This window comes from Populus nigra, chromosome 6 (genome assembly GCF_951802175.1).
Source record: "Populus nigra chromosome 6, ddPopNigr1.1, whole genome shotgun sequence".
Lineage (NCBI taxonomy): Eukaryota > Viridiplantae > Streptophyta > Magnoliopsida > Malpighiales > Salicaceae > Populus > Populus nigra.
Window position 1 is genome coordinate 22333400 of NC_084857.1, and position 20953 is coordinate 22354352.

Sequence of the window (20953 nt, forward strand, 5' to 3'; positions counted from 1 at the left end):
GATGGTACTGTTAATCGTTCAAAAACTAAAAAAGAAGAATTTTACTCAGCTTAGCAGACAGTCAACGCTGTTCTTAGACACCAACCTCGTGTTTTTTAGCCGTAACTACCAAACCTACTACTTCAATTCCATGGCGTCACATCCAAACTCGTCATTTTGTTTGTGTTTGATAATGCGGTAATAGGAAATTGATAGTCGAATTAAGCTGTTAAGTATGATTGTAAGAGATAAACGCAATCTTCAGGGATACAATTAGAGCATGGAGATCAAGAGTTAGATATCGGTACAAATGAAGGTAACTGAAGAGGAATGAGAGCTAGAGTCTTAATTATGAAATAATGGGTGCTGGGCTTACATAATTTATCACGTTTTGTGGTACTACAGAGTAAACAGCAGCTTTTCCCATATATTTTATATTTATGACGTTCTATATGTGTGATTTACAAGTTAGATCCAAGTAATATATATAAAATACAAGACAAAGCAATCCATCGGATTCTGCACAAGGCCAGTTGCAGCCGCTTCCAAAAGAAGTGGGCTAGCTCATGGCTTTTTATTTATTGATTTAGGCTTTGTTTCCACTTACCATGCTGATCAGTTGCAGAGATCTTTTGCCTTCAAAAATGTAAAATCCTGTTAACTACTAAAGTGCATAAGCAAGCAAGTGGGATTCTCAGATGGAAACGTGGAGAATTGAGCAGGAGAGCTAGGAAAGTAAAATGTATAGCTAACCTGAGATTGGTAAGTTGTCGAGTGAGTTCATTAATCTCACGGGCAGAGAGCTTGAGAGAAGACAAGGTTCCTGGCACCTCTTCAGAGACGACTTGGGACAATTTGTGGACAGAAGCTCCCAATCTTCTAAAAGCCTGCATCATTTGTTCTTATCATTGCATAGGATCCTATACGCTTAATTAAGAATGCAGAGCACCAGTGGGATTGTTATATTAATTATCCAGGAAGAATAAATTATCAAGAGCTTACAGCTATGGTTGGAAGGCAAATGACAGCCAAAGAGAAAATTGCTCCAATAGCCTGCGAGGAGGACGAGTACACTTGTATGTTACTTACTCGGAGAAAACTGGACAGTAGCAAGGAAGAAAAAGAAAGAAGAGGTCGAAAAACTAACCATAGAAAGAAGAAACAAGAGAGAGAGGAGGGCCAACTGAGGAGGGGAGGGCTTGAACCCTAGAGATTTGAGATGGCTGGGAGTGAAAGGCAATCGAGTAGAAGAGAGGAGCTTGGATTGCGGAGCATCAGCAACGTTACTGGAAACTCGATTTATGAGAAGAGCTGCAGTACCTGATGTTGTCCCTCTTGTCCCGCCGAGCATCGATGTGTAAGGAGGAACAGAACAACAAGAACAAGGTTGGAGTCTCCCCACAGACATGGAAGGGTACAGACACAATGGGGTCGGTCCAAGAAGAAGAAGGAGATGCATGCTACTATCACCTCAGAGCTGAAAGAGAGAGTTGCTGGACAATCTTCTGGAGGAGGAGCAGCCCTTGCTGTCCGTTTCGTGACACTTGCAAGGATAATGGTTTTCTTCAGCCTCCATGTCCATCGGGCTTTCCTTTTTATCTTCTAATAATACTTGGGCTCAAACATGGCCTCTGCTTTCCTTTCCTTCGCATTCAGGATATAAAAATGCAAGGCGAAATCTTCTTTGAATGGCTTTAAATTTTATTTTTTAGCCTCCATTAGAATAATAATTGATAAATCAATGTACTGCTCTTACAGTTTGTTATTCATTGGGACTCCATTACTGCTCTTACAGTTTGTTATTCATTAGGACTCCATTACTGCAACATGTATTCCTAAAGGATTAGTCTTCTTGCAACGTAGAGAACCCTGTTAGGTTTGTATTTATATAAATGTCGTCTATTAATAATATAACAAGCAGTTCTCTTCCAAAAGCTTCAGCTCTATTCTGATCCTTTATTTTATTTTTATTTTTTTCTTCTCTTTTTCTTTTCATTCCTCTTCGGTTCTGTTTCTTCCTTCTTCCCATCACCATGTCAACTTCCATTCCTTAAAACACCGAAAACCATCTTATCACCATAAACACAGTTGCTCAAGCCCCTCTCAAACTCACCTCTTCCAACTATGCTTCTTGGAAAATTCAATTTGAAACACTATTTATTGGCTACGATCTCCTTGGTTACATCGATAGCTCCAAGCCGTGTCCCTCACCAACCCTTATAACAGATGATATCACTGTTCCTAATCCTACCTATAGTTTCTGGGTAAGGCAAGATCAACTTCTCTTGAATGCCATTGTTGGCAGCCTTTCTCCTTCGCTTATTTTCTTTGTAGCCCGCACCACTTCTTCTCATGATGCTTGGCATGTTCTTGCCACAACATATGCCAAACCATCACGTGAACGTATTCGCCAGGTGAAAAACCAGTTAAAGAATCTCACAAAAGGTTCTCTGAGTATCACAGATTTTGTCTACTTCATTAAAGCAAAATCTGACGAACTTGTTGTTCTTGGTGCTCCTATGGATACTGATGATCTTACTGAACAGATCCTTGATGGTTTAGATGAAGATTACACAGAACTTGTTCGGGCTGTCCAAGCTCGTGAAGCTGCTATCTCCTTTGATGAACTCCATGAGAAACTTCTCTTGTTTGAAGCATCACTTCACACACGGTCACAATCCTCTCGTCTTGGTCCTATTACTGCCAACTCTTTCACCAAGAACTCAAGCAACAATAATTGGCGACCCTCAAGAACCAACTGGTGACCATTTTCTTCTCCTATTGGGAACAATCTTCGTTCCACATCCACTGCCTATTTTCGCCCTGTTATGTTTCCCAATTAGGTTCACAATAATCGTTCGCCTGCACGTCCTTATTTGGGCCATTGCCAGATGTGTGGCACTCAAGGGCACACCGCTAAACGCTGTCCTTCTTTTCAATTAGTTCCTGTTCATGGTTTTAACTCTGCCAGCTCCTCTAATGGTATGCCATCCCCCTGGAATCCTCAAGCCAATTTTTCTTATTCATCACCATCCCCCGCTGCGTCATGGTTACTGGATAGTGGTGCTTCCCATCATGTTACTGCCGACCTCAATAATCTTTCCCTCCATACACCGTATATTGGTCATGATGATGTTATGCTAGGCGATGGTACCAACCTTCCCATAAGTCACACTAGTTCAGTATCCCTTCCCACATCTAAATCTTCTTTCCACTTACAAGATGTTTTGTGTGTTCCAAAAATGCAAAAAAATTTAATATCTATTGCATTATTTTGTATCACCAACAATATGTCGATTTACGGGGGACATTCTTCTGCAGGGCGGCACTAAGGATGGTATTTATGAATGGCCAGTTGCGACTTCTTCTACTCCTCCCATTCTAGCCTTCTCTGCTGTCAAAACAACAATGTCCATTTGGCACCAGCGCCTTGGTCATCCAGCCTCCACAATTCTTAAACATATCATGTTCGTCTATCATTTAAATTTTTCTTCTCAAAAGAATTTTTGCTGTGATGCTTGCTTAAGTAATAAAAGTCACAAACAACCATTTTCTGTGTCTACTTTGCACACTACACGTCCTCTTCAAGTTGTATTTTCAGATGTTTGGACTTCTCCTATTATTTCACACGATGGTTATAAATACTATGTTATTTTTGTTGATCATTTTACAAAATACATTTGGTTTTATCCATTAAAACGCAAATCTGATGTCCAAATAGTGTTTCGACGCTACAAAGCAATTGTTGAAAAATATTTTCAACAAACCATTATTTCTCTTTATTCTGATAATGGTGGTGAATACATTGCTCTCAAACCATTTTTTTCCGAACAAGGAATTAGTCATCTCACGTCCCCACCACGTACACCTGAACATAATGGTTATTCTGAACGGCGACATCTTCACATTGTCGAAACTGGACTTGCCCTTCTTTCTCATGCCTCAATCCCTACTACTTTTTGGACTTATGCCTTCACCACTGCTGTTTACCTAATTAACAGGATGCCTACTCCCACATTAAACATGTCTTCACCATATGAGTCAATTTTTCACAAGAGTCCTAATTTTTCTAAACTTAAAGTGTTTGACTGTTTATGTTATCCTTTGTTGGGTCCATATGCATCTCATAAACTTGAGTCGAAATCTAAACCCTGTGTTTTTCTTGGATACTCCCTTTCTCAAAGTGCATATCTATGCCTTGACAAATCCAATAACAAACTACATGTTTCACGGCATGTACAATTTGTTGAGTCAGTTTTTCCTTATAAATCTTCTCCTACTGCACCTTCAAATCTTCCTTCCCCCGTTTCTGACTGGATGCCTCCCCCTATTTCTGTCTCATCTCAAACCCCACAGCAACTGGCTCTTTCTGCTCCTTCCTCACAATGCCACGCAGATGCATCTCCTCCAATGGTCTCTTCATCAAGTCCTTCAACACATGCCAGAGCAATCCCTTCCATCATATCTACTTCACAAGTAACTGCTTCATCCTCTCACCATAATCCTTCACTTCAAGATCCATCTCTACCTGTTCCACCACCACCACAACACCCCATGATCACTTGGTCCCGGAATAATATCCACAAACCAATCCAGAAACTTAGTCTTCACACTACTAAACCGGTCATCTCTCCAACAGAACCTTCCACCTTTTCTCAGGCACTTAAAGATCCAAACTGGCGAGCTGCCATGTCTAAGGAATATGATGCTTTAGTCTGCAATGGCACATGGAAACTTGTTCCTCCTGATGGTATCACTAACGTTGTTGGTTGCAGATGGGTTTACCGCATTAAAAGACTTTCTGATGGATCCATAAACAGATTTAAAGCACGGCTTGTTGCAAAAGGTTTCCAACAGCGTCCCGGTGTAGACTATCATGAGACTTTCAGCCCCGTTGTGAAGCCAACCACTGTCCGCTTGGTACTCAGTCTTGCTGTCAGCAGCGGATGGTCACTTAAACAGCTGGATATCAACAATGCTTTCCTTCAAGGTCATCTCTTTGAAACCGTTTACATGGTGCAACCTCCTAGATTTGTTGATTGTGACAAACCGTCATTTATCTGCAAACTTCACAAGGCCATTTATGGACTCAAACAGGCACCCCGGGCTTGGTATCATGAATTGCGCACATTTCTGTTGGCTTCTGGTTTCTGCAATTCCCACTCTGATCCTTCTTTGTTCACATTTCACAGTGCTCAGCATGTTCTGTTTTTGCTAGTTTACGTGGATGACATTATTGTCACAGGCAGCAGTGACACAATTCTATCAGTTTTTGTTTCCAGCCTTGCCAAACGTTTTTCTCTTAAGGATCTTGGCAATTTGTCCTACTTCTTGGGTGTTGAAGTTCTTACTCACAAACATGGTATTCTACTCTCTCAACGCAGGTACATTACTGACCTGCTAACTCGTCTCAATATGTTGGACGCAAAACCAGTGCTCACTCCGATTCCAAGCTCTGCCTCTGCTATTTCATTGCTGTCTGGTTCACCGTTATAGAATCCCACAATTTATCTTGAAGTGGTAGGGTGTCTTCAGTATCTTTCCCTTCAAGACCAGATGTGTCCTTTGCTGTGAACAAACTGTCTCAATTCATGCACAACCCAACCGATGATCACTGGATACTTGTTAAACGAATTCTGCGATACCTTATTGGTACACTAAACAAAGGCCTTCTTCTGCACCATGACTCGCCCTCCAATCTTCATGCCTTCACCGATCAACTTCATGCCTTTTCAGATGCCGATTGGGCTGGCAATAAAGATGATTATTCATCCACTAGTGCTTATCTAGTTTATCTTGGAAGTAATTTAATTTCTTGGAGTTCAAATAAACAAAAGACCATTGCCAGGTCTTCAACAGAGGCTGAGTATCGCTCCGTTGCTGCCACTGCTGCTGAACTCTGTTGGGTACAATCTCTACTTCATGAACTTGGTGTTGCTCTGTCTTCCTCACCTGTGATATACTGTGATAACATAGGAGCAACTCAATTAAGTTCCAATCCTATTTTTCATTCTCGCATGAAACATGTTGCAGTCGACTACCATTTCATTCGTGATCAAGTTCAATCTGGTCAGTTACGTGTAACTCACGTTTCATCTGCTGATCAACTTGCGAACCTTCTGACCAAACCCCTTTCAACGTCTACATTTCAATTGTTTCGTGACAAGATTGGCCTCTCCGATCGTGGTCCATCTTGAGGGGGCATGATAAATCAATGTATAGCTCTTACAGTTTGTTATTCATTAGGACTCCATTACTGCTCTTACAGTTTGTTATTCATTAGGACTCCATTACTGCAACAACTTGTATTCCTAAAGGATTAGTCTTCCTGCAACGTAGAGAACTCTGTTAGGTTTGTATCTATATAAATGCCGTCTATTAATAATATAATAAGCAGTTCTCTTCCAAAAGCTTCAGCTCTATCAATAATAATATAAAGAGCAAATCTTAAGAACATCATCCGAATAATTTTAATTTTACCGCTAAATAGTTTTTATATCAATTTTATCTTTAAATTCTTTAAAATCCTCAATTAAAGACTTCTAAGGCTTTCCATCCATGTTTTCATTCAAATTATACCTTTTTTTATATAAAAAAAACATTATTTTATTGAGAATTTAATGCACGAAAATTCTAATTGAGATATCGAAATAATTTGATTGCAAAATTGATACTATTATATTTGATATTTGTACATATTATATCTCTCTCTCACACGCATATCTCACAAAAAAAGTCTAGTGTTTTTCTTTCTTTTATTTTTTATTTTAATTTTATAAATAAAATCCCAACCAAACTTTCCATTGCATTCAAGCTTATATTGAAACTTGTATATGGTTACTTTTTAAAATGGTTTTTTTACTTAGAAATACATTAAAATAATATTTTTTTTATTTTTTAAAAATTATTTTTGATATCAGTATATTAAAATGATATAAAAACAAAACAAAAAATATTAAATTAAAGTAAAGAAAAAATAAAAAAATTTTAATTTTTTTTAAAATATTTTTAAAATATAAAAACAAATACTACAACAATTATACAGAAAAAAAACCAATAATGGCATATGCTTTCTCTTTTTTTTTTCTCTCTCTTAATTCATCGACCTACTTGGTAGATTCTATCATGGAGAACCTCTCTCATTATTCTTTCTTCGTTTTAGATTTCTGATTTTCTATTTATTGATTGAAGTTCTTGACGTGATTTTATGCAATTTACATCCCGAGAGAGAGCTCTACAAAGTGGACTAGTAAGTGTGTGTGTATATATATATATATATATATATATATATATATATATATATATAGTTGTGGAAATATATTCATGGAATTCAAGTAGGAAAACACATATTTATAAGAAAAGAGGTAAGATGAATACCAAATAAAGTTTTCATAGACTTGTAAGAATTAAAAATATTAATTTTCTCTAGAAAATGTTTTTTTTAATGTCAAAGGAAAAAAGAATAATATTCTTTGAAAAATATAAAATTCAAGAATTCCCAGCAATAAAATTTCTTTACAATAATCAATCAATCATTAATTTTTTTAAAAAAATATATTCAAGAAAAAGATTAATTTCTTAAGAAAAATAAACTTTTTAAAATGTTTAAGAGGTTAAAATAAATCTAACTTTTAAGAAAATATTGGACATAGTCATCCATCAAAGTATTCGAATTTAAAAAATATATAAAGATTTCAAAAACAATCTCATGAGACATTTTAATGACTATTTCCAAAAGTTTAATTGATAGTAATCTTATAATATTGTTTTGTTATGCAATTTGGTCTATTTGGGTTGATAAGACTAAATTTTACAAACACAGTAAATTTTAATCAAATTTTCTTCACAAAAAGCTTATTTACCGAATTGATATATAAATAAAAGGGTAGTTACGGGGGAATTTTCTAATTTTATTTTCTCTAACAAAATTTGTAAGCTTTCAACCATAGATTTTCACTAAATATATGCAATATTCAATATCAAATTATTATATTATTTGTTATCATATTCATACTTTAATGTACAATTATATTTATTTTATTATTGAGAGAGTGTGAAGAATAACAAAATTTGTTATAAGTCAAAAGTTTCAAAGATAAAAAATACAATAATTATATAAAGATTATAAAAATATTTAATTTTATTTATTCATGTTTTATTTGTTAAAAGACTATTATAAGCCTATAGAAGAAACTAGAAAACATTATTAGTACTAAATAGAAAAACTATTATCTTTAAATAGAAAAAATGAATTAGAAAAAAAATCTAAACTAAAAAGAAAGAAAGAAAAATATTTGTTTTGCAAAAAAACTCATGCATCACTTTTCTTGGATTAGAAGGAACTCATCTTCGAGTTCAAATTATTCTTTGCGCAGAACTTTCTTAGTTAGAAACTGTCATCCACCATGCAAACATCTAGCATAACCTACATCATCCTATCGTGGATTTCATCACCAAAATTCTCAATAACAATACATAACAACTAACTATTAAGAATCGTTGAGCTCTAATATATGTTCTATATGACCTCTAACCATGATAATTCAACATTACACAACAAAATCATTAAGAATTGTTGGACTTTGATACTAATTAATATAGCTAGGAGCAAAGGATAAAAAAGCTTGTTACAATTTTTACAAGTCAGAATCCATGAAGACCAAGAACACCATAACTATATGAAGACTTTCAAAATATTTAATTATATTCATTCATGTCTTAATTTTCAAAATGTTATTACAATCCTTTATATAGAAAAAACTGGAAAACCTGAGTAATAATGAATAAAATAGAAACAATTCCTTTCAAATAGAAAAACCTAGAAAAGCATAATGATACAAAATAGAAAAATAAAATAAAATAAAATTTCTAAAATAAAAAGAAAGAAATACAAATAATAAAAGAAAACATTTATTACCCTAAAAAGCTTTTGCATTGATCTTCTTGGGTTGTAAGGAACTCATTTTCAAATACAAATTGTTTGTTGGAGTTAAACCTCCTTAGTTGGAAATTGCCATTCATCATGAAAATGTCCAACATAATATTATTTAAGCAAAACCTTCTTAGATAATAAATAAATAAATAAATGATTTTTTTGTGTGTGACCTGCCCTATCACGGGTCCTTAATACATGTGCCTAGATCATTCCATCGTGGATTTTATCATAAAGATTTTCAATAATAGTACAAAACAACTTACCACTAATAATTATTAGGCTTTGATGTATGTTCTCTATGACCTTTAAACTTGGTAACATCTTACAACAAAATCATAAAGAATCGTTGGATTCTGATACCAACTGACATAATTGCTAGATTGTGATACCAGCTGACACAATTGAGAGTGAAGGATAACATGATTTATTACAAATCAAAATCTTTAAAGATCATGAACATCATATATTATACTTAATTTTATTCTATGACATTATGACACCGAATCCAAGAGCCTTGGGCTAAGCAGAGTTACAAGATCCAAGAGCCTTAAGTGTGGTTGCAACGTCGGACCCATGAACTTGAGGTCTAATTGCTCCGCCTAACCTGGGTGTCTAGGGTATGACAATCATGTCTAACCCTAGTGTCAGGTGTTTGACAGTCATGTTATGCCCTAGCGCTTGGGGTGTGATAACCTTACTATACCCTAACAAAACCTGAACTGACCATTTTATCCCCAATTATTCTTTTAATGTAGAATGCATCTCATGAAAAAGATAGTCTTAACAAGTTTTTTTTTTGGTAAAGATAATTTTATTATTACACTGATCCAATCTATAGTAATATGTGTTTAGTTAAACCGTGAAAACAACACCAAGTTCTTTTAGGATATTATATAATAGTAGAACAAGATAAAAAAGAAAAGAAAAGACAAGAAAAAAAGGCAGGCACCAAGATATTTGTATAATATATCCATGCATGGGTTTTGACTTAGTAAACATAGCAAGGCAAGGCGACAACTTGTATAGCTTAATGAATTAGATCCTGTTTATTTTTGTGTTTTAAAAGTATTTTTGAAAAAATTTAAAATTTTTTTATATTTTTTTACTTCAAATTAATATTTTTAAATTATTTTAATATTAAAAAATGAATTTTTCAAATAAACATTTAATAGGGGATGGCATTCTTTGGTAGAATCTTCAACTCTTTTAAGAATACGTGACAAGACTTTATTTAGCTATAACTTACCTAACAAAAACCAAACCATGATTAATAATACGTGGGATGTGCGAATCTGGAAATTAGCGGATCTCCGTTTATGAGTTGTTGAAGTGGGACACCTTTCTTCTCCATCATCACCATCTTCTTCTTCTTCTTCTTCTTCTTCTTCTTCTTCTTCTTCCAACAGGGAACGTCTTGATGTAGCTTTGCATTCATTTGGCTTCGAATTTGGAGAGATGTCACCTCAAAGGGTAACATGTATATCTACAAAAGGAATGAATCTGATTTGATTTCATTAAGTTAAAATTGCCTGCCTTATCGAATACTTGTTCTTGTTTTGAAATAATGAATGGAAATAGGCTGGCGATCTATCAGCCGTTCTAGGTCTTCGAATATGTTTGGGAACGCAGTGCAAACCGTGTTCTTAAAAAATTTTAAATGATGTTAAAAATGATTTAAAAAAATAAAAAAAATATTATTGGTATGCATTTCAGTACAAAAAGTTATTTGAAAAGCAACCGCTACTACACTGTCAAGCACCCTCTTACACGGTGGAATATGTGCGCTGGGTTTGGCTGTAATATCAATCCAAAAATAATATTTATAATATTAATTATAATATTTATAATATAAATAATAATATTTTTATTAATAATAATAATATTAAATTTATTTAACACAAGTTTTCTTATTTTTTATCTATTAAAATCAAATTTATAATTTTTTTAATAATAATAATTTTTTTAAAAAATATTTAATAATAATAATAATAATAATCTTAGATTTGACAATCCGACTAGACCCACATTACCTAGATTTGACACCCCAACCAGACCTAATAATAATAACAACAACAACAACAACAACAACAATAATAAATGATTTTATTTTTCAAATCAAATCTATTTTTTTATATAGTAATAATAATTATTTTCAAATTTAATAATATTAATGAATATAATAATAATATTAAACTTATCTGATCCAAATTTTTATGGTTTTTAATCTCTTTAAATAAAATTTATGGTTTTTCTTCGATAATGATAATATTTTTTTCAAATATAATAATAATAATAATAATAATAATAATAATAATAATATTTAAACCAAGTTCTTATAGTTTTTAATCCCTTTAAATTAAATTTATGGTTTTTCTTCAATAGTAATAATATTTTTTTTCAAATTTATTAATGATGATGATGATAATAATAATAATTTTTAATTTTACCCTTCAAACAAAACATATAGTTGCTTTTCAATATTAATAATATTTTTTAGAATTTATTATAATATTTTTAATATTAATAATAATATTAAACTTGTCTGACCCAAGTTCAAGTGGGTCTATCTGCAACGCCAAACCCAAGAGCTTTGGGCTCGCCAAATCTAAGAGCCTTGGGCTCGCCAAATCCAAGAGCTTTGGGTTTGGATACAATGTTGGACTCAAGATTCTTAGGTCTGGACGTCAAACCCTAGAGATTTGGGTTGTAACTTTAGGGCTGTAAGACCCAGGAGCTTTGAACCAGACGAGGCTGCAAGATCCAATTGACTGGGTCTCGCGCCGTTGTCAGACCCAAGCAACTTGGATCTTGTGCCCCTTTCCAGCCTCAAGTTACCTGGGTCTGGAAGGGCATGCCAAACTCAAGTTAATAACAATAACAACAACAATTAATTTTACCCTTCAAATCAAATCTATATTTTCTTTTCTATTGTAATAATATGTATTTGAAATTTAATAATATTAATGAATTTAATTATATTAATAATAATATTAAACTTGTCTAGCCCAAGTTTTTATGTTTTCTTCAAATAAAATTTATGATTTTTCTTTGATAGTAATAATATTTTTTAAAAACTTTACTAATGATGATGATGATGATGATATTATTATTATTAACAATATTAAACTTGCTTGATCTAACTTGAAGTGAATTTAACTGCAACGTCAGACACAAGAGCTTTAGACCCATCTTAAACGTAAGAACCAAGAAATAAGAACCTTGGGTCTGGATGCCCGACTCAAGAGCTGTGAGTTTGGACACCAAACTCTAGAGTCTTGAATCCTGACGCTGGATTCAAGAGCCTTTTGTCACGCGAGGCTACAAGACCCAAGAGCCGTGAGTTTAACTGCAACATTGGACCTAAGAGCCTAAGATTTAGCTACTCTGGGTGCCTAAAGTATAACAACCATGCCTAACCTCAGTGTTAGGTGTCTGGCAGGGATATCATGCCCCAATGCTTAGGGCTTGATAGCCCTATCATACCCTAACAAAAATAGAATTGATTATTTTGTTTCTAATTATTTTTTCAGTAGCAAATACATTCCATAAAAAAGACAATCTCATCCCAACTACATGCTTAGTAATTTTTTTTTAGGAAGAATAACTCAGTTATTATATGCTCCAATTCACAATAATATATATTTAGGTAACTGAGCCCTTTTAATATATTTTAAAATAGTAGCAGAACAAGAAAAAGAAAGAAAGAAAGAGAGGCAGGCATCAAGATATTTGTATAATATATCCATGCATGGGTTTTGACTCGGTAAACATAGCAAGCAAGGCGACACCGTGTAAAGCTCAAAGAATTACTGGGGATGGCTTTCTTTGGTCGAATCTTCAACTCTTCTCTAATAAATACGTAACAAGACATTTATTTAATTATACCTAATTATATACCTAACAAAAACCAAACCATTATTAATTGATTGATTCCATTCCATCTTCCAAACAATTCTTTCTTCATGGATCGATCATCATCATCTTCTTCTTCTTCTTCTTCCAACAAGGAAGTTGTTGATGCAGCTTTGCATTCATTTGGCTTCGAATTTGGAGAGATGTCACCTCAAAGGGTAACTGGCCGCCTTCTTGTGAACCCCATGTGCGTTCAGGTCTCTCTCTCTCTCTCTCTCTCTCTCTCTCTCATGTACAAAACATGTATATCTACAAAAGGAATGCATCTGATTTGATTTCATTAAGTTAAAATTGCCTGCCTTATCGAATACTTGTTCTTGTTTTGAAATAATGAATGGAAATGGGCCGGCGATCGATCAGCCGTTCAAGGTCTTACACGGTGGAATATCGGCGCTGATTTCGGAATCGATGGCTAGCCTGGGAGCTCACTTGGCATCGGGGCTGCAAAGAGTGGCCGGGATTCAGCTGAGCATCAATCATGTGAAAAGCGCCCACCTTGGAGACCTCATCCTCGCCGAAGCCACTCCCTCCAGTATTGGAAAAACCATTCAGGTACTTCCCCTACACCTCGTTTCTCTGATCCAACGTAGAAATAAACGACGAAATTATTGATGGCTGATGCAGGTGTGGGATGTGCGAATCTGGAAATTATCGGATCCTTCAAACACAGAGTCCTCCAAATCATTGGTGTCATCGTCAAGGGTTACTCTCATGTGCAACTTGCCTGTGCCTGACCATGCCAAAGAAGCCGTGGAAAATCTCAGACGCCAGGCTAAATTATGAACCCTTTTCAGCTTTCTTTTCTTTTGCGACCCACAGCCTGTGTAATTGTACTAATTTCATTCTGTTATTCTCAATTTCGTACTGTATGGTTCGCAAGTTTTAATTAATACGAAGAAGATAAATAACTTCAATAATCATCAGCTGTTTTTGGACATCAACCTTCACTCTTTAGCCCTAGCTACCTACCTCCTCCCACCTACTTCTGTGGCATAGCTATCTCGAAAGGTTCGTTTTATATGCTCTATGCTATGCCAAGTCGTGGCGATCTATACCGATGTCCGAGAACAATGAGTTAATTGTCGTTTTTTAAAGTATTTTTTTTAATATATAAAAATAATATTTTTTATTTTTTAAAATTTATTTCCAACCTAACCCATCAAAATAATATAAAAATATAAAAAAATTAATTATAATAAAAAAATTGAAATTTTAACAAATCACCGTTTAGTCAGTAGTAACAACACAGAAGGGCTTAGTCTTCAAAATTACAAATCACCGTGAAGTGGGCCAACTTTCTGTAGTACTACTTGTAATTGGTTCCACAAAATCAGAGTAACAGCAGCAAGCGAGACAATTTCTTTTTTTTCTTTTTTAATATATATATATATATATATATATATATATTAAAAAAAAGATTTTAAACACTTTTAAAACATAGACGACACACAATCATGTGCATAGTAATTCAGCCAGTCTGGCTCGGTATAAGATCCAGGTCGATCGGGTCTCAAATTAACTCGCAAGCTCGGTTTAATAACAGTGGGCATTGAAGGATGTCCATGAGCTATGTTAAACTTTAAGGATGATGGTTTTCAGCCATTTGGTGAATTCTGATGTGAGGTGCATCCCAAAGTATTAGCACTGTGTCAATGCAGCCTCCTTTTCCCTTGGAATCATGCTTGGTCAGTTGGCCTTATTGTTTAAAAGATCTTTAATTCAAATGTTTTTTAAATAAACAGAAAACAATATTCACCATTTTTTTTTTAATAAGTTAAATTATTATAAATAAATATTAATAATACAACTATTTATCTTCCGATAAATACCATGGATTTCTTAGCAATGAACCATTTATATTAATAAAAACAGGTTGGAAATTTGAAAGAGATAAGTATACGTATTTCCCCGTCATCATTCTCATCTCATCCATATTATTCTTTGCCAACTAAATTATATTGTAATTATATTGACAAACTAAATTAAAAAAATAAAAATGATAAACAACCACAAGTTGAATTACTTGTTATCATAATCATCTTTATATAGTTAAGAAAATCAAATAAAAAAAAATAAATATTAAAAATTATAGCTGTAAAACCTGAAACGACAATACATACAATAACCTTATCAAAACCTGACTTTCAATTAATTAATTTTATTTTTATTAAGACAATGTTATTTTATGTTTTTGTATATTTTTTTAAAATCAATATAAATTAATCTAAATTGACTTTTTTGATCCATAAACCAATTCTTGTGATAGATCGGGTTTTGAGCATGTTTGTTTTCGAGTTTTAAAAATGTTTATTTTAATTATTTATTATTTTTTTAATTAATATTTTTTTATGTTTATAGATTATTTTAATATGGTAATATGAAAATGAACTTTTTAAAAATAAAATTTTTTTTAATATATTTTTAAATAAAAAATACTTTAACAAATAATAATTAATTTACATTGAGGTGTCAGTTTGATAACGTGGTGTTAGGAAATAAATTAAAAATTAAAAATTAAAAATTAAAATAAATGCTAGTGGATGAGATGGATTTCTCTCCACCCCCACATCTCTCACACTTTTTTTTTTTTTTTTCACATCACATCGCATCGCATCGCGCAAAAGAATTGACGAAGAGAGTCAGTCCTGTCTTTCTATCTTCTCCCCCCTTTATTTTATTTTATAAATACATAAGAATTGCTACCAAATCTACCCATTTCCATTCCATTCAAGCTTAATTTGGAAGATTTATTAGAAAAAAAATCATCTTCAATCACATCAATATCAGCCCATCAAACATGGAGGAAGCCGATGGTATATCTATTCTCTTTTCCCTTTCTCTTTAGGCTCAGTACTGATCTGCTTGCTTGCCATGTTCTATTCTTGAGGATCTCTCTCTCCCTCTTTTGTGAATTTTTTTTTTTAATTTTCTTTGTTTTGGATGCATTGGATTGGATTGGATTGCAGTGGTTGAAACTAAGAAGGGAACAATCTCAGTGGCTTCTGCATTTCCTGTTCATCAGGAAGGTATGGTATCGCTTGATTTTTGTTATAACTACTGCTTGTTCTGGTAATTGAATTATTGTTTTGGATGGCTCTTGATCAGCTGTACAGGACAGAGATCACAAGTTCCTAACAAAAGCAGTTGAAGAAGCTTATAAAGGGGTTGAAAGTGGAGATGGAGGTCCTTTCGGTGCTGTTGTTGTCCTCAACGATGAGGTTGTTGTCGCTTGTCATAACATGGTCTTAAAACATACTGATCCTACTGCCCATGCCGAGGTCACTGCCATTAGAGAGGTTTCTTTCTTCTTCTTCTGCTCTTTCTACATTTAACTTCGCCTTAGATTATTATATTGCATACCTTCATGGAATGAACGGATCTGTTTGGGTGCACACCCTTTTGTAAGGGCCAGCTTGAAAACTGCGTTACAAGCCATAAGGCATAGAAAATTGATGTTTTCTGGCTTGAAACGCAGCAAACCGTGTAGAAAAACAGGCTCCCAACGTGTTTGAGAGTTGTTTTTGAAAGTGTTTTTTTAATTTTTTAAAATTTGTTCAATCTCAATGACAAACACCCCTAACAGGTCCATGTGCATTTAGTACTGTGTAACATATACTGTTCAGAAGTGTTTTTTTATTTTAAAATGTATTAAAATGATTTGTTTTAGATTTTTTTTATTTTTAATATTAACCCATTAAAACCATCTAAAAATACTAAATAAAATAAAATTATTTTAATATATTTTCAATTAAAATATATTTTTAAAATGCACCCGAAACACAAAAACAAATAGCTAGAATATGTGGCCCCTAAAAGAAGGTTTAAACGTTACAAGTTGCTAAGCTATTACCAAGTCATTGAAAAGTTCGATGCCCTATTAGGGACTTAACCGGGTTCCAGCATGACTCAGCTGGGCTGTGAGCAGACACAATGGCAATTTGAGACCTTAAATATCTGCTCATATAAATAAAATCCATGAGAGTAGGCTCTTTTGCACTTCTTTTATTTATTTTTTAACCAAAAAGATTATTATGACCTTTTATTTTCCTTGAGATGGAATGGATGGTGTTATGTTCATCGAAACTCAAATATAAAGGCTTAGAAAGTTGCTTCCCCTCATCTCTTAATGACCTTGTTTTTACCAGGCATGTAAAAAGCTCAATCAGATTGAGCTTTCTGACTGTGAAATATATGCTTCTTGTGAGCCCTGCCCCATGTGCTTTGGCGCGATCCACCTTTCACGAATTAAGGTATTTTCTGCTCCCTACACTGTCTCAATTCTTTCCTGTCCCTGTGGTTCAGGGTGTATGACATATAATGGATCTTGTGGTGTGTTGATGTCAGAGGTTGGTTTATGGAGCCAAGGCTGAAGCAGCTATTGCTATTGGCTTTGATGATTTTATTGCTGATGCATTGCGGGGGACTAGCTTCTATCAGAAGTCCCAGCTGGAGATCAAGAGGGCAGATGGCACCCAGGCCATCATTGCAGAACAAGTCTTTGAGAAAACAAAGGAGAAGTTTCAGATGTATTAAGCGTTTTCATTTGTTCGTTATGCTAGTTGGGACTGGCTTTACTTCTATTCTGAACGATAAGCTTCGCCTTCAATGCAATTGTTCAATAATGACTTCCATTCAATGGAGCTTGAAATGCTGATATGCTTTATCATGTTGAACTTCAGATTTACTGTGTTGAATCGTGCTAGCATCTACCCCAGCATTTTAATCTTTGATGTTGCACCCTATGTGATACCTTTATCAACCTTTCATTTCAATGCTAGAATCCTGCCTTGGATTTTCTCCCTCTTCAAAGTATGGAAACAGAACCGCCGAGAGTGAGACGGAAAAGGAGCCAATTCAGATTATTGTTTATATTCTACATGACAGTGTCCTAAAATGCTTTAAAAGTACGCCCTATAGCTGCTAGTAAAGATAAAATGCACACCCGATCCAGAAATGCATTTTAGCTTACATACTATACAGTGGAGACTAAGCAGCTTTTGCAAATCCTATCCGGTGATTACCAAAATCAAACACCGTGTGGTATGCTCCCAAAAACACATCTCCAAGAATCCTGCATTACATTAGACATCAATCAATGTTACATTTATGGATCTGTATGTTCATTACATTAAAAAAATGAGGGAGTAATGACATACCAGAGGGGACCTTGTGGTTGAGGCATGTCTAAAGCTGCAAATCCACTCAAGCAAATTGTAGCATAGCTTTCTTCAACTCTAACAATATACTAAACCAATTGCAAAACAAATTAAAAAAAAAAAAACAACTCCCACTATTATATGAACCATCAATGTTCAAGAAATCACTTGAAAGTTAAAACCCACACCTGCTCTGGAGACAGAGGAAAGGATCTGTTTCCTATGGTGAAGGAAACATATGGCATTGCTGTGATTTCATCGCAGTTGATAAATGATTTTCCTAGAGGATTGGGGAGCCTCTCGCAGAGCTTTAACATAAAGATACATTTTAAGTGTAATTCCACAGAAAAAGAATAGGGATGAGCTCGAAAAAGTGATCACCTCATCAACATAATGAAATATCTTTTCCTTTGCTTTCTTCTCTTTAAGCTGTACTTGAATCCAGAAAACAATCATCTCGCAGAAAGTACATAAAGCACCACCCTCATCCACTGATAATCTATCTGTAGCTTCACCATCGACCACAGTCTCAATAACAGTGTTGTTGTTGTATAGACATAGTCCAACATCAACGCATATAATTTCAGGCCTTAACTGCAGACATGGGGGGTAGTTTGTAAGGAAGAATGCCCTAGATACTTTTCTTGAGAGTAATCCATTGTGCAATAAAAAGAAGGTTAGAAGTATAAAAAGTGACTGACTCCAGATATTATCGAATCCCATATTGAATTCCAGTACTTGGACACAACTTCTTTACATTCCAAACTCACAATGCCTCTAGCTCCAATGGCATGGTTAATTTGTGCCACTATACGCTGTAAATGAGAACTGGTAAGAGTAGCATTTTGATAACTAAGAGTAGCTTAAGAATAAGAATCAATGAGACATGAACAGTTACAGTTGGACCGGCAAGAAATGATGTCCCTGAGTCCACAATGGCAGTACAGCCACCAGCACACAATCCTGAAAATCTCAAACATTGATTTAGAGATGGTTTGCCTATATATCTAGGGATAAGATTAGAACAATCATTTTCCAATAACCAAATGTAAGTGTTCATTGAAAAAAAACCCGTCAAGATAGCACTGCAGCACCGCTTGAACATCATGTATGTGTTAATGTTATTGGATTACCTGTTGAATTGTTTGCAATAAAAATATCCCCCACCTGAATCTGTAATGAAGAATCGAGTTAAGAAGATAAACATCAGTAATTTTGATGGGAGGAAGAAGCTAAAAGAGATTCTCCATATTATTAACTTCATCAGACCTGCCAGTAACCTCTTCCAGTGACTGGGACATATGTATGGTCACCTTTGAAGTGCCTCCAATCTAGACCTCCAAAGACAATTTCCCCTCCCAATTCTGACGATGGATTGCGATTTAGCCAGAGAGAGAAAACTTTCTGGCTTACATGACCTTGTTCAGCCATATTATACCTGTACACAGATCACCAATCTACGAGTTAGATGCATCATGATCTAAGACAAAAAAATGAAACAAACACATAAGCATGCATTAAAATTTCCTCTCCTTTATCCCTTATGAAGAGAAGACAGACACTTTCCGTTTCCGATCATTTAAGATTGAGCTAGAAGCCTAGAACTATACCATACTGGTGTAGCTTTTCCAACGGCAATATCCTGAAATGCAAGTCCAAGGATGCCATCGAACTGCACACCCAAGAGTGCTAAAAGTCCTTCTCTTGTTACCTCAGCAAACTCCTAAATGACGGGAAATTAAGGTCATTATTGCTTCAGAAACATAAACAAGTCTCAAGCATAAGACTTTGATGAAGCAGAACTCACTTGATCTATAATGATATCATCCCCAACTTTGACATGATCTTGGCTTAAGAACCCAGAAACAGACCCAGAACCATATTGAATTTTGCATGGTATACCTGAATAAGAATCCAACAAACCTGTTACCTGTAAGGCTCAGTAGACATGTATAATTCTGGAAATTAATGAAAACATATAGGGTTAGATCAAAGGTTAATTTACCGATCTTAGTATAAGTTCTGGATAGCCTTGCAATGAATTTGGAATGGAAATAGCAAGTAATCTGCATGGTAGTGGTGTTTAGCAACATATAACCCTATTGAATGGTAGAAGACCAGAAAAGTAGCTAATTACTTGACTGATACTCAACTATAAATCCACTACTTACTGATAAAAGGCATTTTGAAGATGGAACCCAAAGATTGGAGCTGCCAGTATCAAACACAACAGTGAAAATTTGTGGGGGTGATCCAATGCCAATCTCTCCATAATATTGGGTATCAAGATAATTCTTTAAGTATACTATTTCTGCATTTGAAGTTACTCTGGCAAAGGAAGAAGCCTGAGGTCTGGTGATCCTGGCTGCATGTATGCTGTTAAGGTCTAAATTCCTTTTCTTTAGACCAACTCTCGCTAACCCATCAGAAGACAAGGAACCACCCAACCAAGCTCCCATGCAGATTGAAATTAGAAGAAATCTGATCGACTCCATGCTCGATCACAAAAGTTTCTTTCAAGTTTCAATATTTGCGGTAAATCAAAACAAATGGTAAGGCAAGCACTTTATAGAATGCTAAAAATGGGAATGGGAAGAGATTTCGAACCAACTAGTCCTGATCATAAAGCAGGGGCTTGTTTTGTCCACAACTCTGGAGACGCCTCCGTACTCTCATAATCTCATCAATGGAAACCACCGCGTAATTTCCTGATCATCTGTATGGCCGATGGCCTGAATTACATGGCTTCACAAATACATAAATGGAGATCATTGGTAGGAGGGAAGGGATACAGTCTCTTACTTAAGTTGCTGTTGTTGATATACATATATGTACATATACATGTCTTCTCCAGTACAAAATACTGTTCCTCAGTTCATCAAACCCATCTTCAAATCCAATTTTTTTGATCATATCCTAGCCATGTAGATAACCTATGGAACCATGTGATGTCAAGAAAAGGAACACATTA

General features: G+C 34.7%; 4 protein-coding genes across 7 annotated transcripts; 2 read left to right on the forward strand and 2 right to left on the reverse strand.

Annotated features, from left to right (window-relative positions):
• Nucleotides 1-296: 296 nt before the first annotated feature.
• On the reverse strand, nucleotides 297-1599 carry LOC133696050 (uncharacterized). Of its 4 annotated transcripts, none has more exons than XM_062118068.1 (4): nucleotides 1127-1596; nucleotides 982-1032; nucleotides 733-866; nucleotides 297-615 (listed from the first exon to the last, which is right to left on the reverse strand). In XM_062118068.1, exons 1-4 carry the CDS (start codon nucleotides 1436-1438, stop codon nucleotides 558-560), a joined length of 555 nt encoding a protein of 184 aa, XP_061974052.1. In that variant the 5' UTR covers nucleotides 1439-1596; the 3' UTR covers nucleotides 297-557. The 4 variants fall into 4 exon arrangements, with proteins under 4 accessions (XP_061974052.1, XP_061974054.1, XP_061974053.1 ...); XM_062118070.1 differs by having other exon boundaries at nucleotides 297-640; nucleotides 1127-1595; XM_062118069.1 differs by having other exon boundaries at nucleotides 297-633; nucleotides 1127-1594.
• An 11193-nt stretch (nucleotides 1600-12792) lies between these two features.
• On the forward strand, nucleotides 12793-13746 carry LOC133696615 (1,4-dihydroxy-2-naphthoyl-CoA thioesterase 1-like). The gene is made up of 3 exons (XM_062118845.1): nucleotides 12793-13023; nucleotides 13187-13378; nucleotides 13451-13746. The coding sequence occupies exons 1-3, from the start codon at nucleotides 12877-12879 to the stop codon at nucleotides 13607-13609; spliced, it is 498 nt and encodes a 165-aa protein (XP_061974829.1). The 5' UTR covers nucleotides 12793-12876; the 3' UTR covers nucleotides 13610-13746.
• A 1639-nt stretch (nucleotides 13747-15385) lies between these two features.
• Nucleotides 15386-17504, forward strand: LOC133697829 (guanosine deaminase-like). The gene is made up of 5 exons (XM_062120636.1): nucleotides 15386-15639; nucleotides 15793-15852; nucleotides 15932-16122; nucleotides 16972-17076; nucleotides 17171-17504. The coding sequence occupies exons 1-5, from the start codon at nucleotides 15624-15626 to the stop codon at nucleotides 17357-17359; spliced, it is 561 nt and encodes a 186-aa protein (XP_061976620.1). The 5' UTR covers nucleotides 15386-15623; the 3' UTR covers nucleotides 17360-17504.
• A 155-nt stretch (nucleotides 17505-17659) lies between these two features.
• On the reverse strand, nucleotides 17660-20943 carry LOC133697828 (aspartic proteinase-like). The gene is made up of 12 exons (XM_062120635.1): nucleotides 20154-20943; nucleotides 19988-20048; nucleotides 19790-19884; nucleotides 19593-19705; nucleotides 19252-19420; nucleotides 19116-19155; nucleotides 18881-18945; nucleotides 18684-18797; nucleotides 18364-18576; nucleotides 18171-18290; nucleotides 17983-18071; nucleotides 17660-17897 (listed from the first exon to the last, which is right to left on the reverse strand). Exons 1-12 carry the CDS (start codon nucleotides 20475-20477, stop codon nucleotides 17813-17815), a joined length of 1488 nt encoding a protein of 495 aa, XP_061976619.1. The 5' UTR covers nucleotides 20478-20943; the 3' UTR covers nucleotides 17660-17812.
• Between the last annotated feature and the right edge of the window lie 10 nt (nucleotides 20944-20953).

Bases quoted from the DNA above. Each gene is read 5' to 3' on its own strand.
- LOC133696050 (XM_062118067.1), bottom strand. From the start codon at position 1,438: ATGCATCTCCTTCTTCTTCTTGGACCGACCCCATTGTGTCTGTACCCT. The intron at 1,033-1,126 runs GTTAGTTTTTCG...TCCTCCTCGCAG, and splicing joins TCTTGTTTCTTCTTTCTATG to GCTATTGGAGCAATTTTCTC. The intron at 867-981 runs GTAAGCTCTTGA...CAAATGATGCAG, and splicing joins TTTGCCTTCCAACCATAGCT to GCTTTTAGAAGATTGGGAGC.
- LOC133696615 (XM_062118845.1), top strand. From the start codon at position 12,877: ATGGATCGATCATCATCATCTTCTTCTTCTTCTTCTTCCAACAAGGAA. The intron at 13,024-13,186 runs GTCTCTCTCTCT...GCGATCGATCAG, and splicing joins TGAACCCCATGTGCGTTCAG to CCGTTCAAGGTCTTACACGG. The intron at 13,379-13,450 runs GTACTTCCCCTA...TGGCTGATGCAG, and splicing joins GTATTGGAAAAACCATTCAG to GTGTGGGATGTGCGAATCTG.
- LOC133697829 (XM_062120636.1), top strand. The intron at 15,853-15,931 runs GTATGGTATCGC...GCTCTTGATCAG, and splicing joins ATTTCCTGTTCATCAGGAAG to CTGTACAGGACAGAGATCAC. The intron at 17,077-17,170 runs GTATTTTCTGCT...TGTTGATGTCAG, and splicing joins TCCACCTTTCACGAATTAAG to AGGTTGGTTTATGGAGCCAA.
- LOC133697828 (XM_062120635.1), bottom strand. From the start codon at position 20,477: ATGGAGTCGATCAGATTTCTTCTAATTTCAATCTGCATGGGAGCTTGG. The intron at 20,049-20,153 runs GTAAGTAGTGGA...ACTACCATGCAG, and splicing joins CTTCAAAATGCCTTTTATCA to ATTACTTGCTATTTCCATTC. The intron at 17,898-17,982 runs GTATGTCATTAC...AATGTAATGCAG, and splicing joins CAACCACAAGGTCCCCTCTG to GATTCTTGGAGATGTGTTTT.